This window comes from Rhinoraja longicauda, chromosome 26 (assembly GCF_053455715.1).
Source record: "Rhinoraja longicauda isolate Sanriku21f chromosome 26, sRhiLon1.1, whole genome shotgun sequence".
In the NCBI taxonomy this organism is placed as follows: domain Eukaryota; kingdom Metazoa; phylum Chordata; class Chondrichthyes; order Rajiformes; family Arhynchobatidae; genus Rhinoraja; species Rhinoraja longicauda.
In genome coordinates, this window is record NC_135978.1 from 20,628,086 (window position 1) to 20,653,233 (window position 25,148).

At 43.2% G+C, this 25,148-nt stretch overlaps 1 protein-coding gene across 1 annotated transcript in view; it reads right to left on the reverse strand.

Annotated features, from left to right (window-relative positions):
- Positions 1-25,148, reverse strand: part of smg6 (SMG6 nonsense mediated mRNA decay factor) — a 290,967-nt gene that overhangs the window by 55,562 nt on the left and 210,257 nt on the right. The window contains exons 14-15 of the mRNA XM_078422694.1: positions 14,430-14,606; positions 10,465-10,614 (exon numbers count right to left, since the gene is read on the reverse strand). Coding sequence (XP_078278820.1) covers positions 10,465-10,614; positions 14,430-14,606 — 327 coding nt within the window. The remainder of the gene's footprint in view (positions 1-10,464; positions 10,615-14,429; positions 14,607-25,148) is intronic.

Genomic DNA, 25,148 nt, shown 5'->3' on the forward strand with positions numbered 1-25,148 from the left:
TCATGCTAGCTCTCAGAGCAATCTAGCTTACTTCCCTGCAACCTGTTCTATTTCACTTGCTCACTTTTTGGTTTTCCTCGCCACCTACACACACAAGGGGCAATTCACATTAATCAATTCACCTACACAAACATCTCAGGGACTTGGGGGAACCCAGGGCACCTATGGAGCACCAGGGAGAACATGTAAACTCCAAATGAACAGCAGCCGAGGTCAGATTGGAACAATGTACTGCCCAGTTCTGGATGCCACAACACATACCATCCGGCATCATCATCATCTCTGTGGACATTCCATCCTATTCTTTATGGGTGCTGATTGATCACAGCCAATCAGTGAATCACAGAGGGTTCCTTCCACATGCAGTTTACACCCCACCCCCTCTTTCTCATATTCATTTCTGGGCATTGGTCCTTAAATGCCCCTTGAGAAGGTGGTGGCGAGTCACCTTCGAAAACTGCTCCATCCTTCTGGTGAAGGTGTTCCTTCCCTGTGATTAGGGAACCAATGAAGAAAAGCAGAAATGGTATTTGGTCAGTACATCCTTCAGGTCTCTTCCCACGAACCATGTCTTTCTCTCTGATTTCCAGCACAGCTGCTGGCAATGTAACATTTAATTCAGGAAGGATAAGTATAAGGATCCCTGACAGTCATAGACCTCTCCACTGCTTCCAGCATCTCAACCATGTTTCCATCACAAACTTGTGATACAAATCTTGAAGCTGGATAATGGAATCAAATGGAAATCTAAGATGTTGAATGGAAAGAAATTTGAATAGATTTCAAAGACCAAAAAAAGTCTTTCAAAACTGTTCAACTTGTGCCGTCGCACGAAAGAACAAGGAACAAACTGCTGTAAATCGAAGGTTCCCAAATATCAGAGATTGGTTTCCATGTATATATTTTCTCTAAAAATAGTAATGTGCATCAATTTCACATCAAAGTTTATAAACAGCTCAGTACCAGCAATAACTTGTATTTATGTAATTACAAACCATCAAACATGTAAACTACCATCCATACTTAAACCAAGATATTGTTCATGCTGTGAGTAGTCATCAGCTGACGCCTGAGATGACACTCTGCTTTTCAAGATGAAATTGTTGGAGAGTTTTGGGAAGGAGCTGGAGAATGCAGCATTGGACTGCTCCTGCACAATGCTGGTGCAAGCTCGTTGGCCTCCTCCAGTGCGACATTATTCCATACTACTGAATAAGAGTGAAAACACCTGATGACTCATTCTTAACACAGAAAGTTGAACCAGCTAGCTTTGTGGAATATGTGTTTCATTTCATACACTTTCAGCCACAAACTTAGCTCTATTTTGAGTTGGCTTCCAAGGCCTCTGAATATTTTTTTCTTTTTCAATGAATGTACAACTGAAATGAGAATCAGATGCTGAGGGAACATAACCATTACACAATGTATAAAATCAGTAGGAAACAAAAACTGCAGATGCTGGTTTATATCGAGGGTTGACACAAAATGCTGGAGTAACTCAGCGGGTCAGGCAGCATCTCAGGAGAGAAGGAATGGGTGACATTTCGGGTCGAGATCCTTCTTCATACTATAAAATCAGTCTCGGTAATACTTCACTGGCCCTGAACAGCCAAAACCTGACAGGGTGTTGTTGACAAGTCTGTCACCCAATTTTCTAGTCATAAAATAATTTGCCACAGGATAGGATGGTTGTGCTTGTTTTGTAATAAAATCACTGGTTTCACTTCACACTTTATTGCCAGTGGCAATTGTACTTCTTGTTCTAAATTCTTTTGCATTCTCCCTTGTTTATGGAATTATATAACTCAGAAGAAACATATAAGATTATTAAGGGGTTGGACACGTTAGAGGCAGGAAACATGTTCCCAATGTTGGGGGAGTCCAGAACCAGGGGCCACAGTTTAAGAATAAGGGGTAGGCCGTTTAGAACGGAGATGAGGAAAAACTTTTTCAGTCAGAGAGTTGTAAATCTGTGGAATTCACTGCCTCAGAAGGCAGTGGAGGCCAATTCTCTGAATGCATTCAAGAGAGAGCTAGACAGAGCTCTTAAGGATACCGGAGTCAGGGGGTATGGGGAGAAGGCAGGAATGGGGTACTGATTGAGAATGATCAGCCATGATCACTTTGAATGGTGGTGCTGGCTCGAAGGGCCGAATGGCCTACTCCTGCACCTATTGTCTATAGAAGGCGGCCATTTGGTGCATCTTGCCTGTTCTCACTCTTTTAAAGAGCTATCCATTTTGTCCCCTTCCCCTCCTCTTCCCTTGCTGTATTTATCCAATTCCCTTTTGAAAGCTGCCATTACTTTTGCACCCGTTACCATTCCACAGCATATATGCTACGAAAAAAGAAGTTCCTCCTCAATCTGCGTCATATGTGCTAAACATCGTGGTAGCAAAAATGAAATCGAATTGCAGTGAAAGGGAAAGTGCCGAAAATGACCACAGGAAAGCATTTAAATGCATGAATGAGACTGTACAAGGGCCCCACGCCAAGAGCGGACTGTTACATAGTATTTTTGCTTTTTATGTTGATTAGTGCAGGTAATGGTGTTGAGTGCTTCAATCATTCAATGGTATTTTATTTTCACATGTACCAAGGTACAGTGAAATTCCTTTTCTGCATACCGTTCAGTAAAAGTATTGCTACACTTAAGCACAATCTTAGTTAAGTACAAGTGCATAGGAATCGTACACCGAGACAGTGCACAAGAGTCACCATGTTTTGCAGCTATTTTACATGATTCAAGTTGTTATAAATGTAGAGTTCTTAACTTGGCCACGGGGAAAGCTGAAACCACACTTGTCATTATCAAACTGAGCAAAGACTGAGGCTTAGAAAGAGCATGTGGCTTAGAAAGAGTACTGTTGGAACAGACCAGGGTGGAAGCAAATCTCTATAGTTTCTGCGCAAGAATTAAAAGGCTGCAGATTGAGGGGTGGGGTCATGTTGGGGAATGTTGTGTTTCCAGTTCCTGTTGGGAGCCATTAAGATGGGCAGGTGAATCAGAAACACTGGGTCCTGTCCTCAGTCTCGTCACATCCATTTTTTCCGTACCCTTAACTGAGACCAGCGTTAGCTGCTTACAGGTGTAAGGGCAGAGAGTAACCTGGATGATGGGGAGAAGATACAAGCCATATAAAATGGAAAATACATGATGGACAACTTTAATTCAAACTAATGGGATCAGGAGCAAGGCTCTATCGACAGACAGCCAGGTTGACAGGGGATGATGTAGAGCAATACAGGTAAAGCTGAGGCTGTGCCTGTTCCTGCCCAGTCAGCCAGTTCAGAATTACCTGGATGATTCCAATCTTCAATAAAGTTAAAATTAATGGACAAACTTCAAACCCTTTTAAGGCAGTATTTCAGGAGATAGAGAATAAGACCGAACTTTTGGAGTAGATGAAAATAAACAAAAACTGCATTACTGGAAATTTGAAATGAAAACGGAAAATGCTGGAAGCAGCTGGCGAGGTAGCATCTTCAGAGAGTGAAACTGATAACATTTAAGGTTGAATTTGAGGAGAAAGGTGGAATAGTTTGATGCTGGGGTTAGGGGTTGTCGGGCGTGTGTCTGAATTTTTAGAAAGCATATGTTAAGACCCTCAATGGCTAAAAGTAAGAATCTTCAATGGGTAATTATTTGACATAATTTTCAGCACAGACATTGTGGGCTGAAGGGCTAGTTCCTGTGCCATGCTGTTCTATGTACAGATGCATAGGAAATAGGGTATTCCAACAATCACTGCTTTAACCCCTGGAGACGATTCAGTTGGGCCACTGGGTTCCTTCATATCAAAGAGTGATGTACTCAGGGCTCACAGTAATTCACTGAATCGCTATTTTACGTTTGTGCTTTAATGTTCACCACCACAAAGATTGTATGACAGTGGTCCTTTGTGTACACAGATTCCACTGTCAACACTTCAATGAATAATTTCTGATCAGAACAAGGTTGTTCAAGAGAGGAGGGTGACCAAAACACTCAGAGGCATTGATGAATATTGATCATTTAACGGTGCACCCAAATCCAGAGCAGTACCACTTTCCCAGGGGCATCTCCAAATCCCACCCAGCATACACAGGTTCTGTCGTCCATCCACTGCACTTTCCACTGTTAGCCACTATTACAACCAGTGGCTTAGTGTCCAGCATCAGGGTGTTCAGATTGAACGAAGGACAACTCACAGGACAAAATTATGCATTAATTTAGAGTGTGCAAAAACTGCACACATTACAAAGGGGTTTACATTGCTGATGGCAGTGGAATTATTAGGGAACAGTACAAGTTGCCAAATCATGCCAGCTTATATGATAGATTACGCTTTTTGTAGTCAGCTGGATGTCTGATTCACAGAGAAACCATTCCCCATGTTTATTAACATCTGAACTAAATTACTGGGAACTTCACACAAGTAGAGCTCCACTTTGCCCAATATAGAATGCAACACATCATATACACAGGGACAAACCACATTAGCACAAATCCACAGAGCTTTGGTATTTCTTGGCAATAGCTAATACAGATGCAGTAACTGCACAGTCTGTAGGAATTTGACTGGCTTCCAACAGAAGGTCTGTACCATTAGGTCTCATCAATGATCATCAGGACCCTGAGTCAATCTTTCCAGGTGGTTCAGATTATCTAATCTGCTCTGGAGAACTGACTTAGATCCAATCTTTAATCATTGTACTGTCACCTTGAGCCAACTCAATCCAGAGAGAGAAACTGCAGTCAGGGACCTATTCAGCAGGGCCATAATGGCCACAGAGGATGGGAAGCTGGGACTCAGAGAGAACCGGGATGCGAAGAATACTGTAGCATGGAAGGCAAGGGCGACTTTATGCTCAAATACAGGTAAAAGCTGAAGGGGCCATGCAAGCTTGAAGACCGAAGGAGTAAAGGAAGCAAAGGTGAAGTTAAGGATGAACAGAGTTGCTGCCTTACAGCGCCAGAGACCCTAGTTTAATCCTGACTATGGGTGTTTGTATGCTCTCCGCACGACCTGCGTGGATGTTCTCTGGGATGTCCGGTTTCCTCCCATACTCCAAAAATGCACAGGTAAGTAGGTTAATTGGCTTGGTAAAATTATAAATTGTCCCTAGTGTGTGTAGGATAGTGTTAGTGTGCGGGGATCGCTGGTCGGCGCGGACTTGGCGGGCTGAAGGACTGTTTCTGTGCTGTATCTCGAACCCAAACTAAAATTAAACTAAACTAAGCTAAACAGGAGCATTAGGGATAGAAGAGAATCACGATGTATAGGTTGAGACAGATGGTTTCAGCAATGAGGCAGGCAGAATGATGAGGATGGTTATGGTGAGAAAGAGTGAAGAAATACACTCAGGAACAGAGAGTGAGACTTAGCTTTGAGAATCTTTGAAAAAGACTCATAGCAAAACAGGCATCCTAATGAGGAGGCAAAGATGTGAGACTGTAGCTCATGGCCACAAGTTAGGTTTCTGTTTGTAACATATCATCGGGCTCCTCCACAAGAAAGCTCCCCAAGTAGAGAGCGATGGATGCCCCAGTAGCTAGGTTGTGGGCAACCAATGATGACTGCTGGTGAATGCTGAGGGAGGTGTTGGCAGCTGATAGAGGAGGGTAGAAATAAAGGAATGAAAAGAGCAAAAAACAATGCTGGAGGATTTCAGAAGGCCAGGCATCTTCCTTTGCGGGAATGGATGGATGATGTTTCAGGTTGCGACCCTTCTTCAGACTGGAGTGGAGGGGACATAGCTGGTAGAGAAAGGTTTGGTGGTCAGGATCAGGGAGCATGAGAATTCCAAAGGCAAGACATATTCAATGCGGGCCCATCAATGAGAATCTGAAGGCTGTTCTGGCAACAAGAGCAGGAAAGCTCAGCTGGATAATTTAGAGAAATGCTGCCAGAAGGAAAAAAAAGAAATGCAAGGAGGATAAATGCGTTCCAAGGGAGAAGTAGGCCAGGAAGAGAGTGTAAAGCAAGGTTGATCGTATGGAAACTAGGACCTGGACAACAGCCAATGGGTTCTGTGGCCAGATAGAAACATAGAAAATAGGTGCAGGAGGAGGCCATTTGGCCCTTTGAGCCAGCACCGCCATTCATTATGATCATGGCTGATCATCCACAATCAGTAACCCGTGCCTGCCTTCTCCCCATATCCCTTGATTCCGCTAGCCCCTAGAGCCCAATCTAACTCTCTTTTAAATTCATCCAGTGAATTGGCCTCTATTGCCTTCTGTGGCAGAGGAGAATTCCACAAATTCACAATTCTCTGGGTGAAAAAGTTTCTTCTCATCTCAGTTTTAAATGGCCTCCCCTTTATTCTTAGACTGTCACCCCTGGTTCTGGACTCCCCCAACATTGGGAACATTTTTCCTGCATCTAGCTTGTCCAGTCCTTTTTATAATTTTATACAATACTATAAGATCCCCTCTCATCCTTCTAAATTCCAGTGAATACAAGCCCAGTCTTTCCTCACATGACAGTCCCGCCATCCTGGGGATTAACCTCGTGAACCTACGCTGCACTGCTTCAATAGCAAGGATGACCTTCCTCAAATTAGGAGACCAAAACTGCACACAATACTCCAGATGCCGTCTCACCAGGGCCCTGTACAACTGCAGAAGAACCTTTTTACTCCTATACTCAAATCCTCTCGTTATGAAGGCCAACATGCCATTAGCTTTCTTCACTGCCCTCTGCATCTGCATGTTTACTTTCAGTGACTGGTGTACAAGGACACCCAGGTCTCGTTGCACTTCCCTTTTTCCTAATCTGACACCATTAAGATAATAATGTGCCTCCTTGTTCTTGCCTCCAAAGTGGATAATCTCACATTTATCTACATTATTATACTGCATCTGACATGCATCTGCCCACTCACTCAACCTGTCCAAGTCACCCTGCAACCTCCTAGCATCCTCTTCGCAGTTCACACTGCCACCCAGCTTTGTGGCATCTGCAAATACGCTAGTGTTACTTTTAATTCCATCATCCAAATCATTAATATATATATTGTAAATAGTTGCGGCCCCAGCACCGAGCCTTGCGGCACTCCACTCGCCACTGCCTGCCATTCTGACAGGGAGCTGTTTATTCCTACTCTTTGTTTCCTGTCTGCCAACCAATTCTCTATCCATGTCAATACCCTACCCCCAATACCATGTGCTCTAATTTTGCCCATTAATCTCCTGTGTGGGACCTTATCAAAGGCTTTCTGAAAGTCCAGATACACTACATCCATTGGCTCTCCTTCATCCATTTTACTAGTCACATCCTCAAAAATTTCCAGAAGATTAGTCAAGCATGATTTCCTCTTCATGAATTCATGCTGACTTGGACCAATCCTTTTACTGCTATCCAATGATGCAGGAAAAATATTCCCGATGTTGGGGGAGTCTACAACCAGGGGTCACAGTTTAAGAATAAGGAGTAGGCCACTTAGGACTGAGATGAGGAAAAACATTTTCACCCAGAGAGTTGTGAATCTGTGGAATTCTCTGCAGTGGAGGCCAATTCACTGGATGTTTTCAAGAGAGTTAGATTTAGCTCTTCGGGCTAAGGGACTCAAGGGGAATGGGGAAAAAGCCAAAATGGGGTACTGATTTTGGATGATCGGCCATGATCATATTGAATGGCGGTGCTGGCTCGAAGGGCCGAATGGCCTACTCCTGCACCTATTTTCTATGTTTCGATAAAGGCAAACCTTTGGCAAACTGTGTTAGGAATAGCACAGGTTTGCTCATCACTTGATGTTTCCAGAAACCTACAGGACACCATCCGTCGGGGCTTACCCCATCAAACTTTTGTTCATCTTAGTTATGATAATCAAATAGTATTTCCTTGTCTGCTGAATAACCCGTAACCATTTCAGATTTAGGATTATCCCCATTTAAAAAAAATGAGCTATGTCTTTCCATTCACCTCATATCTTGGATTGATGCAGCGTTGTCATAGTGATCACTGGGACTGATAGAGACAGTTTCCCACATAGGTGCCAGATATTTGGACCAAATTCCTAGTCTACCAGGTCAGGAAAAAAACGAACAGAGGAGACCACATCAAAAAACACCCAGAGTTTTGGCAGCAATATTAAGTTAGAATTAATGCCTTGAGTCTTAATTAGCAAATGAACCATGTTTACGTTCTCAGCACTAAAGAGATTGACTTGTTGCTTTAATCATAATCATCACTGATTACCAGTATATGTCGATGCATCTTTTGAGTCTGTTGCATGGGGAATCCTGAATTTCCAAGTGCTGTGTATCTGACTGCGTGAGCAATTCATTCAAAGAGTGACCATCTGCACAAAATTATCCAGCACACGGGGTCAAGCAAGTAATCCCACGTCAGAGAGATGTCAATTATTCCCATTTGGTTCTAACACAAGCGTTCAATACTTGTCTCTGAGGCCTGAGAGTGATGTCAAGGCCAGAATCTAAGCTTGGAGTCAGTGAGGGCAGGGGGAGGAGGCAGCAGGAGGCCAGGAGCCTGGAATCTCCAAAGACCAGGATAACTGAAAGCTGGGGGGAAAGCTGAAATTCTGGAAGGCTGGAAAGGATAGCTGGAATTCCCGAAGGACAGATGGGGAAGCTGGTATTCTTGAGACCAGAAGGGGAGATTAGAATGGGAACCCATTGGTAGATGAGAAGAGGAGGCAAGGCACTTGGGAAAGGATCCATAAGGAACAATTAGTTATAAAGGTACCAGGAAATGATTGTGTAGATCAGTTCCAATTGTGCTGTCCAGTTTTGCAGGAAACAGATGCATTAGTGTTCAGAGGTAATTGTGCAGACTGGGCCGAGGAATGGGGGGCTTCGGGTCAGCAGATGCATTGGAAAAGCTGCAGAAATTCTCCTTGCACTGACAAAGTTGTGAGGAGATCTGATAAAAATCATGAAGGATCTTAGCAAGGTGATTGAAACAGAAAAGCGTTTCCAATAGTTGTGGGGAATTACTGTGCTGCAACATTCTCCCTATAATCTGAATATCAGAGCTGACCATTGTGAAAATCCAGCAAAGTACCAGCAACAACTTCAGAAATGCTGTGAATGACATGTATTTAATGCATTCAACAAAGTATATTGAAGCTGTAGAGAAGGGTAAGCACCAGGAGACACTGAGGCTTCAGTGGAAACACCAGACAAAGAAAGACTGCATTTACATAGCGCCATTTGAACTCTGCGTCTAGTGTGCACTGGGACAGCCTATTCTCCAACGCATTCATTGTTGCTGTGTAATATGAGCATGTGATTGAATGTATGAGCCCACGATTGAGTGAGCTCAAGTAATGGACTGGCTGATAGAACACAATCCAGGAGCAGGAAAGCTTTGGCCCTGGAAACAGCCCTCCTCCGGGAGGTGCTGACTCAGACCTCCGTTTGAGAATAACATGAGGTGCAAATGGCAAGCTCCATCAGCGCACCCCACTCAGGGTTCAATTTGGATCATATCCCAGCCCTGCCAGCGTGTCATCTCCCTTAGCCCCACACACCTTCTTCTGTTGAATTACAAACCTGCCCGGTTGCTTTTTGATAGTTTGACAGACTTCTCATTCGCTGTGCTGGCAACATCCTGTTATAAAAATTAATTCCAAAGTGTGAAGTAGTTACACTTAGTTTGTGGTTTCCTTTGTCAATAATCACACACCCTTGTATTAAAGTCACATTCTAAATAAAGTAGTAATGCCTGCAAATTGTCCTACTGAGAAATGTATAACCGGGACTTGAAAGAATGGATTGCTGGATGACTGAATCTGTAAGATTCCCTGCTGTCCAGGTAAAACAGGTGGTTAAGACAAAACACAAAATGTTCCATGCAATACTACTCAACACACTGCAGCACTCTTTCCAAGATCTACAAGGTCCACAGCTTGATGCTCAAGATATGTCCAAAATGAATTATGTAAAGGAAACATGGCAGAGAGCTTGTTTGTATGGTAATAGGAGGAATGTTTCAGCAGCAAAAGAGTTAATGGATTGAAGCAGGAACTATTCCTGTCAAAAATAAGAAATCAGTTCTAGTTGGTGCACAGGTTAACTAAATTAGAGATCAATTTTAATGATTTTAATATGAGCTGCTGGATCCGAGGCTGAGACTTTGTTATAAAGATGCATGAAACTGATTTTAACAAATTAATCTTTGGGAGAAGCTGCTTTTTCTGAATGAATAAATCGAGTAAAAAACATCAGAGCCTGTTGATATTAACTTTTTAAAACATTTATCTTACTTTTAAAAGGTTAAGCTGGGTTTGGAAAAATAACTTGAGTCTGTTCAGGAGCAAAGCCAAAGCCTCGAGGGCACACATGTGCATTTTCCCAAAAGGGTCTTTGGTTTGCCTATTTTATAACCAAGCCTGCATAGCACAAGAGTTTGAAGCATATGGCTAGACAGATGCTTCTGGCTTCAATTCAAGGCTGACAGAAATGAAAGAAAAAAAAAGATGGAAAGTTTTCCCCCAGTGAAGAGCCTTGGGTACCTGGATCTTTTCCTGTCTGCGTTGCTGCTCGGCGAATTGTTTAGTCAGTGCTTGTTTTTTTGCCCTCAGCTCCTTTATATCATCTTCCCCTCCGCTACCTTCAGGCTCAGTGTCCTGTCCCTCGTATTCTTCAATGATGACATCTTCTTCCTGTGCATAAATGGTTGGCAACAGAACTGAAGTGAGGAACAGTGAAAAATGAGAATGCTACTAACAAGATACAGCAAGGCGCTGCCATCTTCAATATTCAGCCCCATACATTAAACAAAAGTTCAGGAACACAGACTCGAGCTATGTCATATTCGTGCCTTAGTGATTAATAATGCCTTGAGAAGGACAGAGGCTGCCAGAAATCTAGATAAACATTGATTACCAAGCCGGTCTGGTAGCTCCAGTGGACTCCAACCCAAGATTTCCAAAGTTAGATTTTTATACTGACTGATATTCGAACGCGCCTGTCCCACTGGATAACTTCCATAAGCCCCGCATCATGCTGTTTAGCAGGGATCAAGTACAGTTCTGCCCCAACACAGCTCAGCTGTGCCTACAGAGGCAAAGTTGCATGATTGGGCCACTAACCAAAGATACAAAGGGAAGGCTAGGGAAGGAGGTAACAGCTGCTCCATTGTGACCCTACCACTAATTGGCACCAAAGGCGTGACAAAGCGTTTCCAAGTATCTCACCTGATTCTGCACAGCCTAGCTGGCCTGTGTGAAAAGCCAGCTCTCGGTCGTCACACCCTTCACTTCGTAAGTGAAAAAAAACAGTTTTGCTAATGCTTCGCACAACTGCACAGCTGAAAGCGATTCATTCGGGAGAATTCAGAGCGCTGGTATTGTCTGTGCGCTCTATGCTGGCCAGGAAGGCAGGCCTCTGGCTCCCATTGCACACCACAGCATGCATGTTTGAGAACAGCAACTCATGGAATATTAATTGTACTTTTAGGTGTCAATGGTTTGGCCAATCCTGCAACCACAAATGTTACTGACAGCTGGGCTGGGAGACAGGGGTTCAAAGATTACAGCAGGCCCATGAAGCTTCAATAATTTTGAAGTAATTTGGTTCAAAAGTCCACCCAATAAATAAAGACATGCCATTCTAAGTGCCCCCGACCATTAGGACTGCTTGTAATTCCTGGGAATCCCTTGGACAGTACCAACTCCTTAAAAGGAATGGACTATGATGTCATTGGGGGTTTATGGGGCAGGGGAGGGGTATAAACCATGAAGCTTTCATTAGAAAGTTGGGAACTATTGGGTTAGATAGTCAGGACACTTACAATAGTGACCACTATCAGGGAGTCATTACCAGACAGAATTTAAATTATTTGTCACTACTGATTAACTTGAGGGCTTACTGCACTATTAGCCCCCTGTGGTGGGGAATGCAGCTTGAACTTAGATTACCGAACAGCAGACTTGCTGGTGTCTGCCCAAAGCCATGTTTATATTCTGCTAATATTGAATTCAGATGGTATAAAGCCTGTTTACAGGTCCATTGACTGAATTTACTCTTTCACATGAATTAGTGCAAGACAGTGCAGACCAAGCAACAGGAAATACTGCTTTCATAGGATGGAACAGAATGTGGAGGGTTTGTGCTGAGTGGACCAGGCTGGTGGAGATTGCACTAAGCAGGCTACGATTGACTGGTATCCATTGGCTCCTGCTGGGAGTCCATGTTAGCAGACCATTGGCGAGGGCAAACTGTGACATCCTCCACAGTTAAGAGCCTACAAGTGTTCACAGCCAAGGCGAGAATGGTTAGACATTGCCTCTAGAATCTGCATTCAGCAAAAGGAAGCACTTTCAAAAGAGAAAAAAAAATTAGCAAGTTGAGGCAAACTATAGAGTCTCATCGAGACACAAGGAACTGCAGATGTTGGAACCTTGGGGAGACAACAAATTGCTGGAGTAACTCAGCGGGTCAGGCAACACCTCAGGAGGACATGGACAGGTGACTTTTCAGGTCTGGATCCTTCTTTAGACTGATCGTTGTGGGGGGGGGGGGGGGGGGGGGTGAGAGATGTTTCAACTTTCTCTCCCCACTACTATCCATTCTGAGGAAGGGTTGCCTATCCATGTCCTCCAGAGATCCAGAGATGCTGTCTGACCCACTGAATTTCTCAACCAATTTGTGTTCTATAGACTTCATCCCTACGCAATAAGAGTAAATAGGTAGATAAGGTGAATTTGTGTGGTCTGTTCCAAAGGGATGCGTTAAAAATATGAGGTGTGGTACCCCCACTACATGGATTAGACTCTTTGCAGAGGGCAAGGTGTTCCTGCTTTATCATAATCACAACACTGACCATATTAAGAGTAAATGACGTTTTGCACACTAAATCCATATTGTTGGGACAATTATTCCTTGCATCACTTTCTGGCTGCACAGGGACATCAGCACCTCACGTGAGAATGATGTTTGAAACCTTATGCCCCATGGATCTACGAGCCGTTAGCCAAGGAATAGCTGTGGCAGAATCTAGATAGCACCGCTCCTTTGTGCCAACTGCAAACTGTGGCATCTGAGCATAGTTGGTTTTTTTTCATTAAATTGTAAAATCCTCAGGATTTGAATCAGATGTTGAGAATTTGCTGGCAAGCCAGTAAATGAAGGAATGCTCCCTTGGTAACGTGTACATTCCAGTCTCTTATTTGCCAACTGGTCATCAAACTGCTGCATCTGGCACCTTCTCATTTTATCTTTAAGATGCTGATTTTTGCTGGGGCAATTTTAAAGGAACTTGAAATGTTCCTTTCAAGGCCCCTCCATGTCTTGATATCGTGAGGGAACCCAAAAGCTGGTTTCTCCTTTTACAAAGAGTTGTGGAGAGGGAGGAGTGAGAGCTCTCCTTTGTCTGTGGATAGTGAGAACAATCTACTATTCTATGGACTGCTCCAACAGATTAGGAGGAAAGGGCATGATTAAAGTGCAATTTCTCATGAATGCCAAAAAGCTGACCATTCAAAGCTCTCTGTGCTTTCTCCATGAGGACTGTGTAGGGGTAGGGACTGAGGATGGGTTAGGGAGCTGTGCAGAGAGAAGACACAAATCCAGAACCACAGAGGTTTGAAACATGCATCTTATTTGCAAACAAATTAAAAATTGTTCACCATTTTTTTGTTGCAGTACAGCAGTTACCAAATCTCGCTGTAATCCACATGGTAAACAAAGGAAAGAGGACAAAAAAGAATGCTGATGCTGAGGACAAAATGGAGGTTTCAGGATGGAGGTTGACAGACGTAGTTGGGTACGAGGAGCCAATGACTAAGCTGATGACCTCCCTTTATACATTTCCTCAAATTACCACATTTAATATTTGATAATGTTTTAATCTTGGTATATCCATAAGTGGAGTTGGTGGTGAGGTGAGAGTGGAGGTGGAGGTGATGGATTGGTGGCAAGCAATATAATAAGATAATTGGTGATTAAAATTAAACAACATTGCAGTTGATCAACCAAGGATGTCATCAAAAAGAGAGGCCCAGAATCAGTGGGAATTTGGTTACGTATTCAGTCATGGTTAGAGCAAGAAACAGATGTTTCAAACTATCATTGTCCGATCTACGTGAAGGATACATGTGCATTCACAAAACAGACTGATTCAGAGTGAAACGAGCATTTAGTGAACAAAGAGCTGGAGACAATGCAGCTTTAAGGGAGTATATGAAAAAGCAGGAACACCAGCAAAATCCCTAATCATATCAGGATGTGGGCTGCTGTTCAATTTTCCACACAAACCAATGAGTTTGTCTCTTCCTGTATCAGTGCTCCAAGCAAGGCCCCCTGTGAAATCAGTGCCACAGCTATAAACTTTATCCTACTCCTGAACCTTGACCTTGCCGAGGTTAGCTCCATTAAATCATCCATTAAAAAGTGAAATAGAAAACAGCATGTGGATCTCGTAGCAGCAGTGGAATTTCAGGAAATGGAATTTTAAAAACCCTCTGGTGTGCAGTACCTGATCCTCCAGTTGTTTTCCCTGCTGGCTTCCATCTTCCTTTCCCAGGCTGTCTGGGATGGGTGCCATTGACACATATTTTCCACCCTTGAATGCCAACAGAGGTTCTTCTTGGCCGCACAGAGCTTCCAGGAAGTACTTTAGCACTGTGACCCTCTTGCAGTCAGCCGCTATTACCTAGTGTTTTGGGGAGGAAACCAGAACATTAGCAGGGGAAAAAAAACCCCACATTGTTGGTCAAATGCCAAAAGGCTCATGAGAAACGTGTCAAACGGCATTGAGGCTACCAGGAGGACAGCTGAGGTTGGGGCTGAGGAAAGGATCAGAAGCCACAGGGATTGTCACAAGCGGAACCAAAAACACACAGCCGAGAACTCACTACGTGCCACCAACATCACGAGAGGAACAGTAAAAGAACTTGCAGGGCGTATGAAAGATGGTTTAAGTCATAAAAAGGAAACTAAAAGCATTTCCACAATAGCATCAACTTCCTCCTTTCCTTAATTTTAACTACCAGTTATCATATTGCTCGTCAGCCACTTGACATCAGAATGACCTTTGACCACAAAACCAAAGTCTCAGGCTTGACCTTAAGCTGGGGGCACAGACATGAAGTCATCTGAGAGCGTAGTTTCAGGTCGGCAGGGTGCTGACATAGATTCACACACTTCTATAAAATGCTGACTGCACACAGCATCAATTCTGATAAACAAGAGTTATTATTTCCAATGATTGCTTAGCAATCCAGGGGACATCCCCCCTCCCCCCCGACAAAAGTCCAAAATTATTCACTTTTGTATTGAATGGATACGAAAGGTTTTGAACACATGAATCGCTCACACTGCCCGGGCATTGCACTGGCAACAATTGCAGGGAGGGGCGCTCAGTAGTTGAGTTAAAAGTCACCGAAAGGGGTAATTTTGGGCAGCAAAATATAACGCTGGCATGCAAATTTCTAAACAACATGTGCTAACATGATAAATTATAAGATTAGGGTTAGGAATAGAAATTCAGATTCCAATCAACCTATGGGTGAAAATGTTCTTCCTCGGATCGCATCTAAATGTCTACCCCATACCCTGAATTTATCCTCAAATTTTAGACATCTTTTGGAAAGGTTTCCTACTTCCACGATATCTACCTTATAATATTGTACTTGGACCTTGACATGGTAGGCTTGCCTGGGAGATTAGATCATCACATGGATCCACGATGAGCGAGCCAAGTAGATATAAATTGGCAGGTGTGGTAGTAGATTAAGGTAGCAGGGGAGGTGTTGCGCTTCCAATTTGGGGCCTGTGGCCAGTGGAGTGCCGCATGGATCTCTGCTGGTTCATTGCTGTTTATTATTTATATTACTGATTTGGATGACAATGTAGTTAGCTTGGTTGGTAAATTTGCAGATGACACTAAAATTGGTGGAATACTAGACAGTGAGAGGCAGGCTATCTAAGTTTAGAAGAAGATCTGGGAAATTGGTCAAGGAATTGGTCAAGTAGGGAAATTGGTCAAGGAATAGCAAATGAAATTTGGGCTAGTGTGAGGTGATATATTTTGGTAAGTCAAACCAGGACAGGACTTACACAGTAAATGGTAATACCCTGGAGAATGCTGATGAGCATAGAGACTGAGGGATACAGGTACACTGTTCCCTGAAAATGGAACAGTGTGAACATGATGGTGAAGGGCACATTTGGCACAGTTGCCTTCATCAGTAAAGATAATGAGTACAGGAATTGGGACATCATGTTACAGCTGTGCAAGACATTGGTGAGACCATATTTGGAATATAATGTGCAGTTCTGGTCTCCCTGCCAAAGGAAGGATGTCATTAAGCTGGAGAGGGTGCACAAAAAGTTCACCAGGATGTTACCAGGACTTAAGGGCTTGAGTTTTAAGGAGAAGCTGGAGAGACTGAAACGTTTTTCCCCTGGAGTGTAGGAAGCTGAGAGATTACCTTATCGAGGTGTGTGAAATCACGACAGGCATATATAGGATAAGGTGACTGGTCACAAGTTTTTTCTCAGGGGAGAGAACTCTAGAATTAGAGGGAATAGGTTTCAGGTGAGAGATGAAAGCTTTAAGAGAGTCCTGAGGGGCACCTTTTCAAACAGAGAACAGTGGGTCTGTGAAACAAGCTGCCAGTGGAAGCAAAAGAAGCAGGTACAATAAGAGCATTTAAAAGACATTAGACAGGTACATGGGCATGAAAGGTCTGGAGGGATATGGGCCAAATGCAGGCAAACAGGGCTAGCTCATTTCTAAAACCTGGTAGGCATGCACGGGTTGGGCCAGTTTCCGCGCTGTATGACTCCATCAGTCAATCCTGCCCCTTGCAGGATTGCCCCCTGCCTCTTTCTCCATAGCATTTTGAGTTTTTCCATTTCAAGTATTTATCCAATTTCCTTGAGTTATTACTTCCTGGACTTCCGGCTCCCTTGCAACCCTCACATAGAACATCACAATTACGTGGAATGAATGCCTCTCTCCCCACCACCCATCTGGTACTTCTGCCAACTATCTCAACAAGTGCAGGTGAGGGCAAATGCATGACAGCAGCAAATGAGTGATGTGCAACAGAGGGCTTGATAGTGCCGGTAACAATGAAAAAAGAAACGAGTGAGAAACACATGAAGAATAAGACGTGAACCGTTGTTCATCACTGTGTAAAAAATTCCCCTACAGTTTGCTCTCAGCTTGCCCTACACCAAGGGATCCCAACCAGGGGGGGTAAATTTCACCTACCCAGGGGGTAAATTTGTTGATTCTGGTTTTGTACATATTGACTGACTGTGTTTAGTTCTGGTGTACCGGTATCTGTTCATCATTAGTTGTTCATAAATAAGTGAGATAACATTGTTATGTGCTATTATTATCGTTATTTGAACTTAAAATAATAATGTTAAAAACAGTATTTTAAAATTTCCCCTTTGTCGGTTGCTTTGTTATGGTAGAAGTGTAAACTCAAATTACTGAACAACAGGGTGGGGGTAAATTTACTTTCGAAAAGTTGCAAAGGGGTAAATGAGACGAAAAAGGTTGGGAACCCCTGCTCTACACAGTTCTGCCTATGTGCTTCCAGTATTGCTGCACCAAAGCATCAATTTGGCTTTATTCTCTCTTTTGCGCTACCTATTACAGGTTCTTCCTATCAAAATAATGATCCCAAAAAAGGAAGATGCAGAGCTATGAGGAGAGAGAATGACAGTGGAATTAGCTTTAGACTTTTGTTGCAAAGGGTTGCCACAGATAGTCGTAGAGTGATACAGTGCGGAAACAGGCTCTTCGGCCCAACTTGCCCACACCAGCCAACATGTCCCAGCTACACTAGTCCCACCTGCCTATGTTTGGTCCAGATCCCTCCAAACCTGTTCTATCCATGTACCTGTCTAACTGTTTCTTAAACAATGGGATAGTCCCAGCCTCAACTACCTCCTCTGGCAGCTTGTTCCAAACATACACCACCCTTTGTGTGAAAAAAGTACCCCTCGGGTTCTTATTAAATCTTTTCCCCTTCACCTTGAACCTATGTCTCTGGTCCTTGCAAGAGGCTCTGTGCATCAACCTGATCTATTCCTCTCATGATTTTGTACATCTCTGTAAGATCACCTGCGCTCCAAGGAATTGAAACCCAGCCTACTCAACCTCTCCCTATAGCTCATACCCTCTAGTCCTGGCAACATCCTCGTAATTTTTTTCTGATCCCGTTCAAGCTTGATAATATCTTTCCTATGGCATGGTGCCCAGCACTGAACACAATATTCTAAATGCGGTCTCAACAACATCTTATACAACTGCAACTTGACCTCCCAACTTCTATATTCAATACTCTGACTGATGAAGGCCAATGTGCCAAAAGCCTTTTTGACCACCTCATCTACCTGTGACTCGACCTTCAAGGAACCATGCACCTGCACTCCTAGATCCCTCTGCTCTACAACACTTCCCAGAGGCCTACCATTCACTGTGTAGATCCTGCCCTTGTTAGACGCCCCAAAATGCAACACCTCACACTTCTCTGTATTAAATTCCATCAACCATTCCTCAGCCCACCTGGCCAATCGATCCAGATCCTGCTGCAATCTTTCACAACCTTCTTCACTATCTGCAAAACCACTCACTTTTGGATGAATGACAGCAGGAAACCAAACATGTAGTGCCTGCTCCATCACATTCCCTGTGACCTGATCACATTAATCCAACCCGTTCCCAAATCCCGTCAAGTCCTCGCCAAGCTCGAAAGTTGACACAATCCCAGCATAAAATTCAAGTTTACCAATTCTTTCAGAAACTGGTTCTCTGTTCTAAAATCCCAACATTTAATTACATCTTTGGCTCCTTATTCTAGACATTAATGAATGAACATGGTTCACAGCTATCTAATGGCTGTCCTGATGAATTAAACAATGAGATAATTGCCTGTAATCTACAATGCTCAAATAAACAACCCTGTTTTCATATCCATTTGCAAAGCATTTCTCTATCCATTTGGGTTCGTTACTCAAACAATTCCACGAGGATTTTGTCAAACACATACATTCCATTTGAAATTCATTCTGACTATGTTTAATTAATTCCCAATTATCTGTATGCTTGGTAAATGAACCCTTGCTCAAAGACTCTGACACTTCAGACCAGAGTTTGTTAGCTCTGATGTGATTTGAAAGCACAGGTCCACCTTGACCCTCTTCAGTCCTGCCCAGCGGGGCACTAATACTTTCCGTCAACAGTCTAACCAACATTTGTAAAATATTGGTTTTATCCCTTACAACATTGGTCAACTTAAAAATGTTACTCTAAACCACATTAGACTTCTCTGCCAATGTTCCTTTATTTCAGCATGATACGTAGTATTTACGAAATGCCACATTCCTCCTCTTTTTACTTTTAAAATCTTCATATACCATTTTATTTAAAGTAACTTCATTAATCCAGTGGTAACTTTCGGGTATACAGTGACAATTAATGACATGTTGGAGATTTAATTGTGCCGGATGAAATTAGGAAACATCTAGAAAGAGTAGCTTGGAAAGAAGGGGGCACAGATTTAAGTAAATGGAAGGTGGGGAAATGGTTTTTCACCCATTGGATGGTGGGCGTCTGAAACTCACTGCATGAATGGGTGGGAGAGGCAGCAAGAAGTATCATATTTAAACCATATCCAGATGTATAATTGGGAACTGACCTACAGAACTAGCTGGCCCATGCTCAAAGATGGGATTAAGCTTTGTCTTTTTCAACTGGCACAGATATGATGGATCAAATTGCCTTCTTCTGCACTATAAACTTCTGGATGGTTCGATATTTTATAAAGAGCATAGAGCAGTACAGCACAGGAACAGGAGCATCAGCCGAATGGATCAACCATGCCGAACGTGATGCCATGTTAATCTAACCTCGTCCCCCTGCACATGATCCATATCCCTGTTTTCCCTCGATATCCATGTGCCCTGCACATCCACCTATCATCTTAAAGCTATGCCTTCTAGTCTTTGACATTTCCACCCTGGGTGAAAGATTCTGACCATCCACCCAATCTATGCCTCTCATTATTTTACGTACTTCAATCAGGTTGCTCTCAACCTCTGACCCTCCAGAGAAAAGAATCCAAGTTTATCCAACCTCTCTTTTCAACTAATACCTGCTAATCCAGGCAACATTCAGGTAAACCTCTTCTGCAACCTCTCCAAGCCTCCACATCCTTCCTGTCATGGTGCGACCCGAACTGCACACAATACTCCAAATGTGGCCTAACCAAAGTTTTATAAAGCTGCAACATGGCTTCCCGTCCCTTATACTCAATGCACCGAGTGATGAAGGCAAAGGCTGTCTTAATTTTCATTTCAAACTGAAACCAACACCGGCTGACAAATTTCACAGCCTTAAATCGTGACAGAGCCACATCTGTTCTAAAGGCAGCCCAGCTTCAAGTGCACATAGAATAGCTTGTTCAGGTGATCCCCTTGCTGAGGAAGTTCTGCACGGCTTATTTTGAATCACCCACGACCCCAGAGATTCTGCTCACAATTTGCAAAGTTGAAGCAAGGTCTGAGATAATACATTTGGATTATGATCTCAGCATGCTCAGCAGCACATAAGAGGAATGAGCCATGAGACCCGATGAAGATCCTGAAACCAACCACAGTGAAGGGAATTAGACTGTGTCAGCTGGTAATGCTATTTTGTGCATGACCATGAGAGACAGAAATGTGCACATTTGACCAAGTTCCTCAATTTGTTAGCAGCCGTAGTTATGCTAGTTACTCAAACAGAAACACAATATCTGGGATATTATTTGCCACTGCCCAAGGTTAGCTGGAGTTTTGCTGAGGTTATATGCTGAGAGTCTGGCCTTGGTCAAATCTCTGGGTACTTCATTTTCTATGGTTCCACTGCAGCTGAGCCACATGCTTGAATGTCGTTAGTAATTTAGTTTACTATTGGTGTTAATCCATTTAAAATTGTTTGTGTTGAAATGGAAAGCAATGGAATTAACAACAAACGTGTTAACCTGTGAGATACCCGTAGAAAGTGAGGGGTTGGCTAGTTCCTTAAACTTTATTTTATTTATAATGGAGGATAGGTTTCTCACCACGTGAAGCTTCATACCATGCTGCTTTTTGCATCAGAAGGGAAGAAAACGGATATATTCTACAAAATGGTTGCATTAAAGAGAGCAGAAAACCACACCAGGGAATGAAACAGTGGGTAATAGTGGTGAGTTTTTCTACAGATCATTGTGCGTCTGCCTTTGTCATTTGTCTCTCTGCTCAGTCAGGTATCCCGAGTTTCCATGGCAACATCTTTCTACGTTAACGTTTCAAGGCATGGAGAGCTTCTATGCAAGAACAGCGCTTATGACATTGGCTTTATGACTGAAATGAGTTTGACGTCAGTGGGTGTGGCCTGAGATATCTTCATTTCTCAGTAGCGTCATTTAACAAAACAGCATCTATTTTTAAAACTGTAAAATACGTCATTCATTAGAACCCAAGAGGCCCAAGTAGGTGAACACAAAAACTGTAAATATGGCAATGAAAAATCTACACTCTTGGACTAATTAAAGAATTGCACAATATTGCATCTTAGATTTTCTCTCCTAGGAGGAAATTATGAAGGATTAATGATCAAGAACACAGTAGGATACAGTGATTTTCAACTAAAATATAAAGTTATGAAATTCACAGCCTCAAGCATCTCAGAAGCTCTTCCTGGTCGGTGTTCACTCAGATAAACAGTTACAAGAGTGAAATGCCCAATCCAACTTATCTGGCTACACCATATACTAAACACGGGGTTGAGCTAAAAAAAAAATCCGCATGGCCCAAAACATACTAATCACACCTTTGGTGCTGTCTGTGTGGAGTCTGTACATTCTCCCTGTACTGCGTGGGTTTTCGCCGGGGGCTCTGGTTTCCTCCCACATTCCAAAGACGTGCAGGTTCGTTGGTCAATTAACTTCTGTAAATTTCCCCCAGTGTGCAGGATGCAAAAGTGGGATAACATAGAACTAGAGTATGGGCGATCGATGGTCGGTGTGGACGGTGGGCTGAAGAGCCTGTTTCCATGCTGTATCTCTAAACTCACACTCATAGTTCATTGACTACACTGCTATCACCTCCGAGCTTCCAGATCTGGGCCTCTGTACCTCCCTTTCCAACTGGTTCTTTGACTTCTTCATCGTCAGACTTTAATCAATATCAATCGTACCAACATTTTCTCCTCAATGACATTGACACAAATGTGCCCCAAGGCCACGTGATTAGCCCCCATTTTTATTCTCTTAACACCTATGACTGGAAAGGGTACCGAGAAGATTTACAGGAATGTCGCCAGGGCTAGATGATCTGAGCTATAGTGAGAGGTTGAGTAGGTTGGAAACCCTTGTTTTCAAGAGAGTGTTAGATATAGCTCTTAGGGCTAACGGAATCAAGGGATATGGGGAGAAAGCAGGAACAGGGTACTGCTTTTGGATGATGAGCCAAGATCATATTAAATGGCGGTGCTGACTCGAAGGGCCGAATGGCTTACTCCTGTACTTATTTTCCATGTTTCTATTCCTTGGAGCACAGGAGGATGAGGGGTGATCTTATTGAGGTGTTTAAAATCATGAGAGGAATAGATCGGGTAGATGCACAGAGTAGGTGAATCGAGGACCAGAGGATATAGGTTTAAGGTAAAGGGGAAAAGATTTAATAAGAATCTGAGGGGTAACATTTTCACACAAAGGGTGGTGGGTGTATAGAACAAGCTGCCAGAGGAGGTAGTTGAGGCAGGGGCCATCCCAACATTTAAAAAAGTTAAACAGGTGCATGGATAGGACAGATTTGGAAAGATATGGACCAAAGGGCCTGTTTCCACACTGCATCACTCTATGACTGACTGTGTGGATAAGCATAGCTCCAATGCCATCTATAAATTTGCTGACGACATCACGGTTGGTCGAATCATGGGTGGTGATAAGTCAGCATACAGAAGAGAGAACATCTGGTTGAGTGGTGCTGCAACAACCACCTCTTGCTCAATGTCCACAAAACCATGGAACTAATCATTGACTTCAGAAAGGGGAAGTTATCGTTGGTGGGTCGGAGGTGGAGAGAGTTAGTTACTTCAAATTCCTGGGTGTTAACATCTTGGATGACCTGTCTTGGACCCATCACATAGATGTAATCATGAAGAAGTCATGCCAGTGCCTCTTCCTTCTTCGAAGTTTAAAGAGATCCGGCAAGTCCCAAATACTCTCGCAAACTTCTATGGGTACCCTGTAAAAAATATCCTGACTAGTTATATCATGGCGTAGTGTGGCGATTCCAATGCACACAAATGCAAGAGGCTGCACAGAGTGGTGGACTGAGCCCTCTTCATCGCGGGTATGGTCCTCCCCACCATCAAAAGCATCTATATGAGGTGCTGCCTCAAGAAGGCGGTATCTATCATCAAGGATATCCACCATGCTCTCTTCTCATTGCTACCAGGAAGTAGGTGTAGAAGCCTGAGGTTGCACAGTACTAGATTTTGGAACAGCTACTTTCCTACAACTATCTTGTCTGTAACCATCCTACACAGCCCTAATCTTAGCTTGGCCATAGAACATTGTGGACCACCTCTTCCACTGCCATTGGCTTTTTTTCTAATTGTGTTTTGTTTTTTGCAGTATTTTATTTTTCACTGCCATGTAGAATGTATGTGCAATTGATGTATAATTTAGGTGCCATTTATGTTTTTGTGTGCTGTCTGAATCCATGGGCCTGTGATGCTGCTACAAGATTTTCACTGAGTACCTTTACTTCAATGTAATAATAATAATAATAATGCATTACATTTATATAGCGTTTTTCTAAACACTCAAAGACGCTTTACAAGGTTTACTAAAACATAAAATAAAATAAATAGATAAATAAGTAAACGAAGAGAAAAGGAAATAGAAGGTGAGGTAACGGTCATTGATTGAAGGCAGTGCTGAACAGGTGAGACTTCAGTGATGTTTTGAATGTGGTGAGTGAGGAGGAGTCTCTGACGGTTTGGGGTAGTGAGTTCCAGAGTGTGGGAGCAGCGATGGAGAAAGCCCTGTCCCCCCAGGATCTGAGTTTGGTCCGGATGGGGGGGGGGGGACAGGAGGTTTGCAGCAGCAGAGCAGAGGTTACGGGTTGGAGTGTGTCTGTGGAGGAGGTCAGTCAGGTAGGATGGGGCCAGGTTATTGAGAAAATTGGTTTGAGAAAATTGAATTGAAGCCAAGATTTTATTTCAGTGATGCAGTTTGTCAGGGTAGAGTGCGTAGTGGTGGAGATTGACTTGGTGGAGATGAGGAGCTGGATATCATCGGCATAGCAGTGCAATGTACTTGTGTTTATGGCAATAAACTTGAATTGCCTTGAAAATGCACAAATCCTTCTCCAACCTCATGAATGCCAGTTCTCATTAAAAGCCCGAAACAGCTAATTTTTATAATTTAGTTTAGCTTGGCGATACAGCATGGAATCAAGCCTATGGCCCATCGAGACTACGCTGACCATTGATAACTTGTTCACACTGATTATATGTTATCTCTACTTTCTTATCCATTCCTCATACACTAGGGGCAATTTACAGAGGTCAATTAACCTACGAACCCGCATGTCCTCGGGATGTGGGAGTAAACTGGAAAACTCGGAGGAGACCCATGTAGTCACAGGGAGAAGGTGCAGACTCAATTTGCACAGGCAGGCAACACCTGTGAAAAGATATTTCAAATCATAGAGCCTTCATCAGAATTAAATTATAATTGTGGATTTTAAAATATACCTTTAATACTGGGATTCTCAGTCTTGGAATACTGGAATATACAGTCCTGATGTAAGTTTTATAATTAATAACTCCAGCTGCAACGCCAGACATCTATATATTAAAACTCTCGTTTGTTTGCTTGTTCCTGAGCTACAGGCAAAACGGTACATGATAGCGCGACAATTTTAGGCCCACCTTACTCACCGTCATCCCGCGGTCCTATGGAAGACGTATAATTGAAATTAGTGTTATATTTTTAAAGTTATTCACATTTTAAAGTTGTAAAAAACACGCATGCGCAGTTGGGGCTCCGTTGATCTGGTACTTATGTAAGATGGTCGCCGCATCCGCGCGTGTGCAGAACAAACGCGTCCGCGCCTGCGCAGTTGGGGCCCGTTGAGCAGGGCTCAGCCGCCTGTCTCTTGGGAGTGGGAGAGCCAGGCCTGGTGCCGGGGG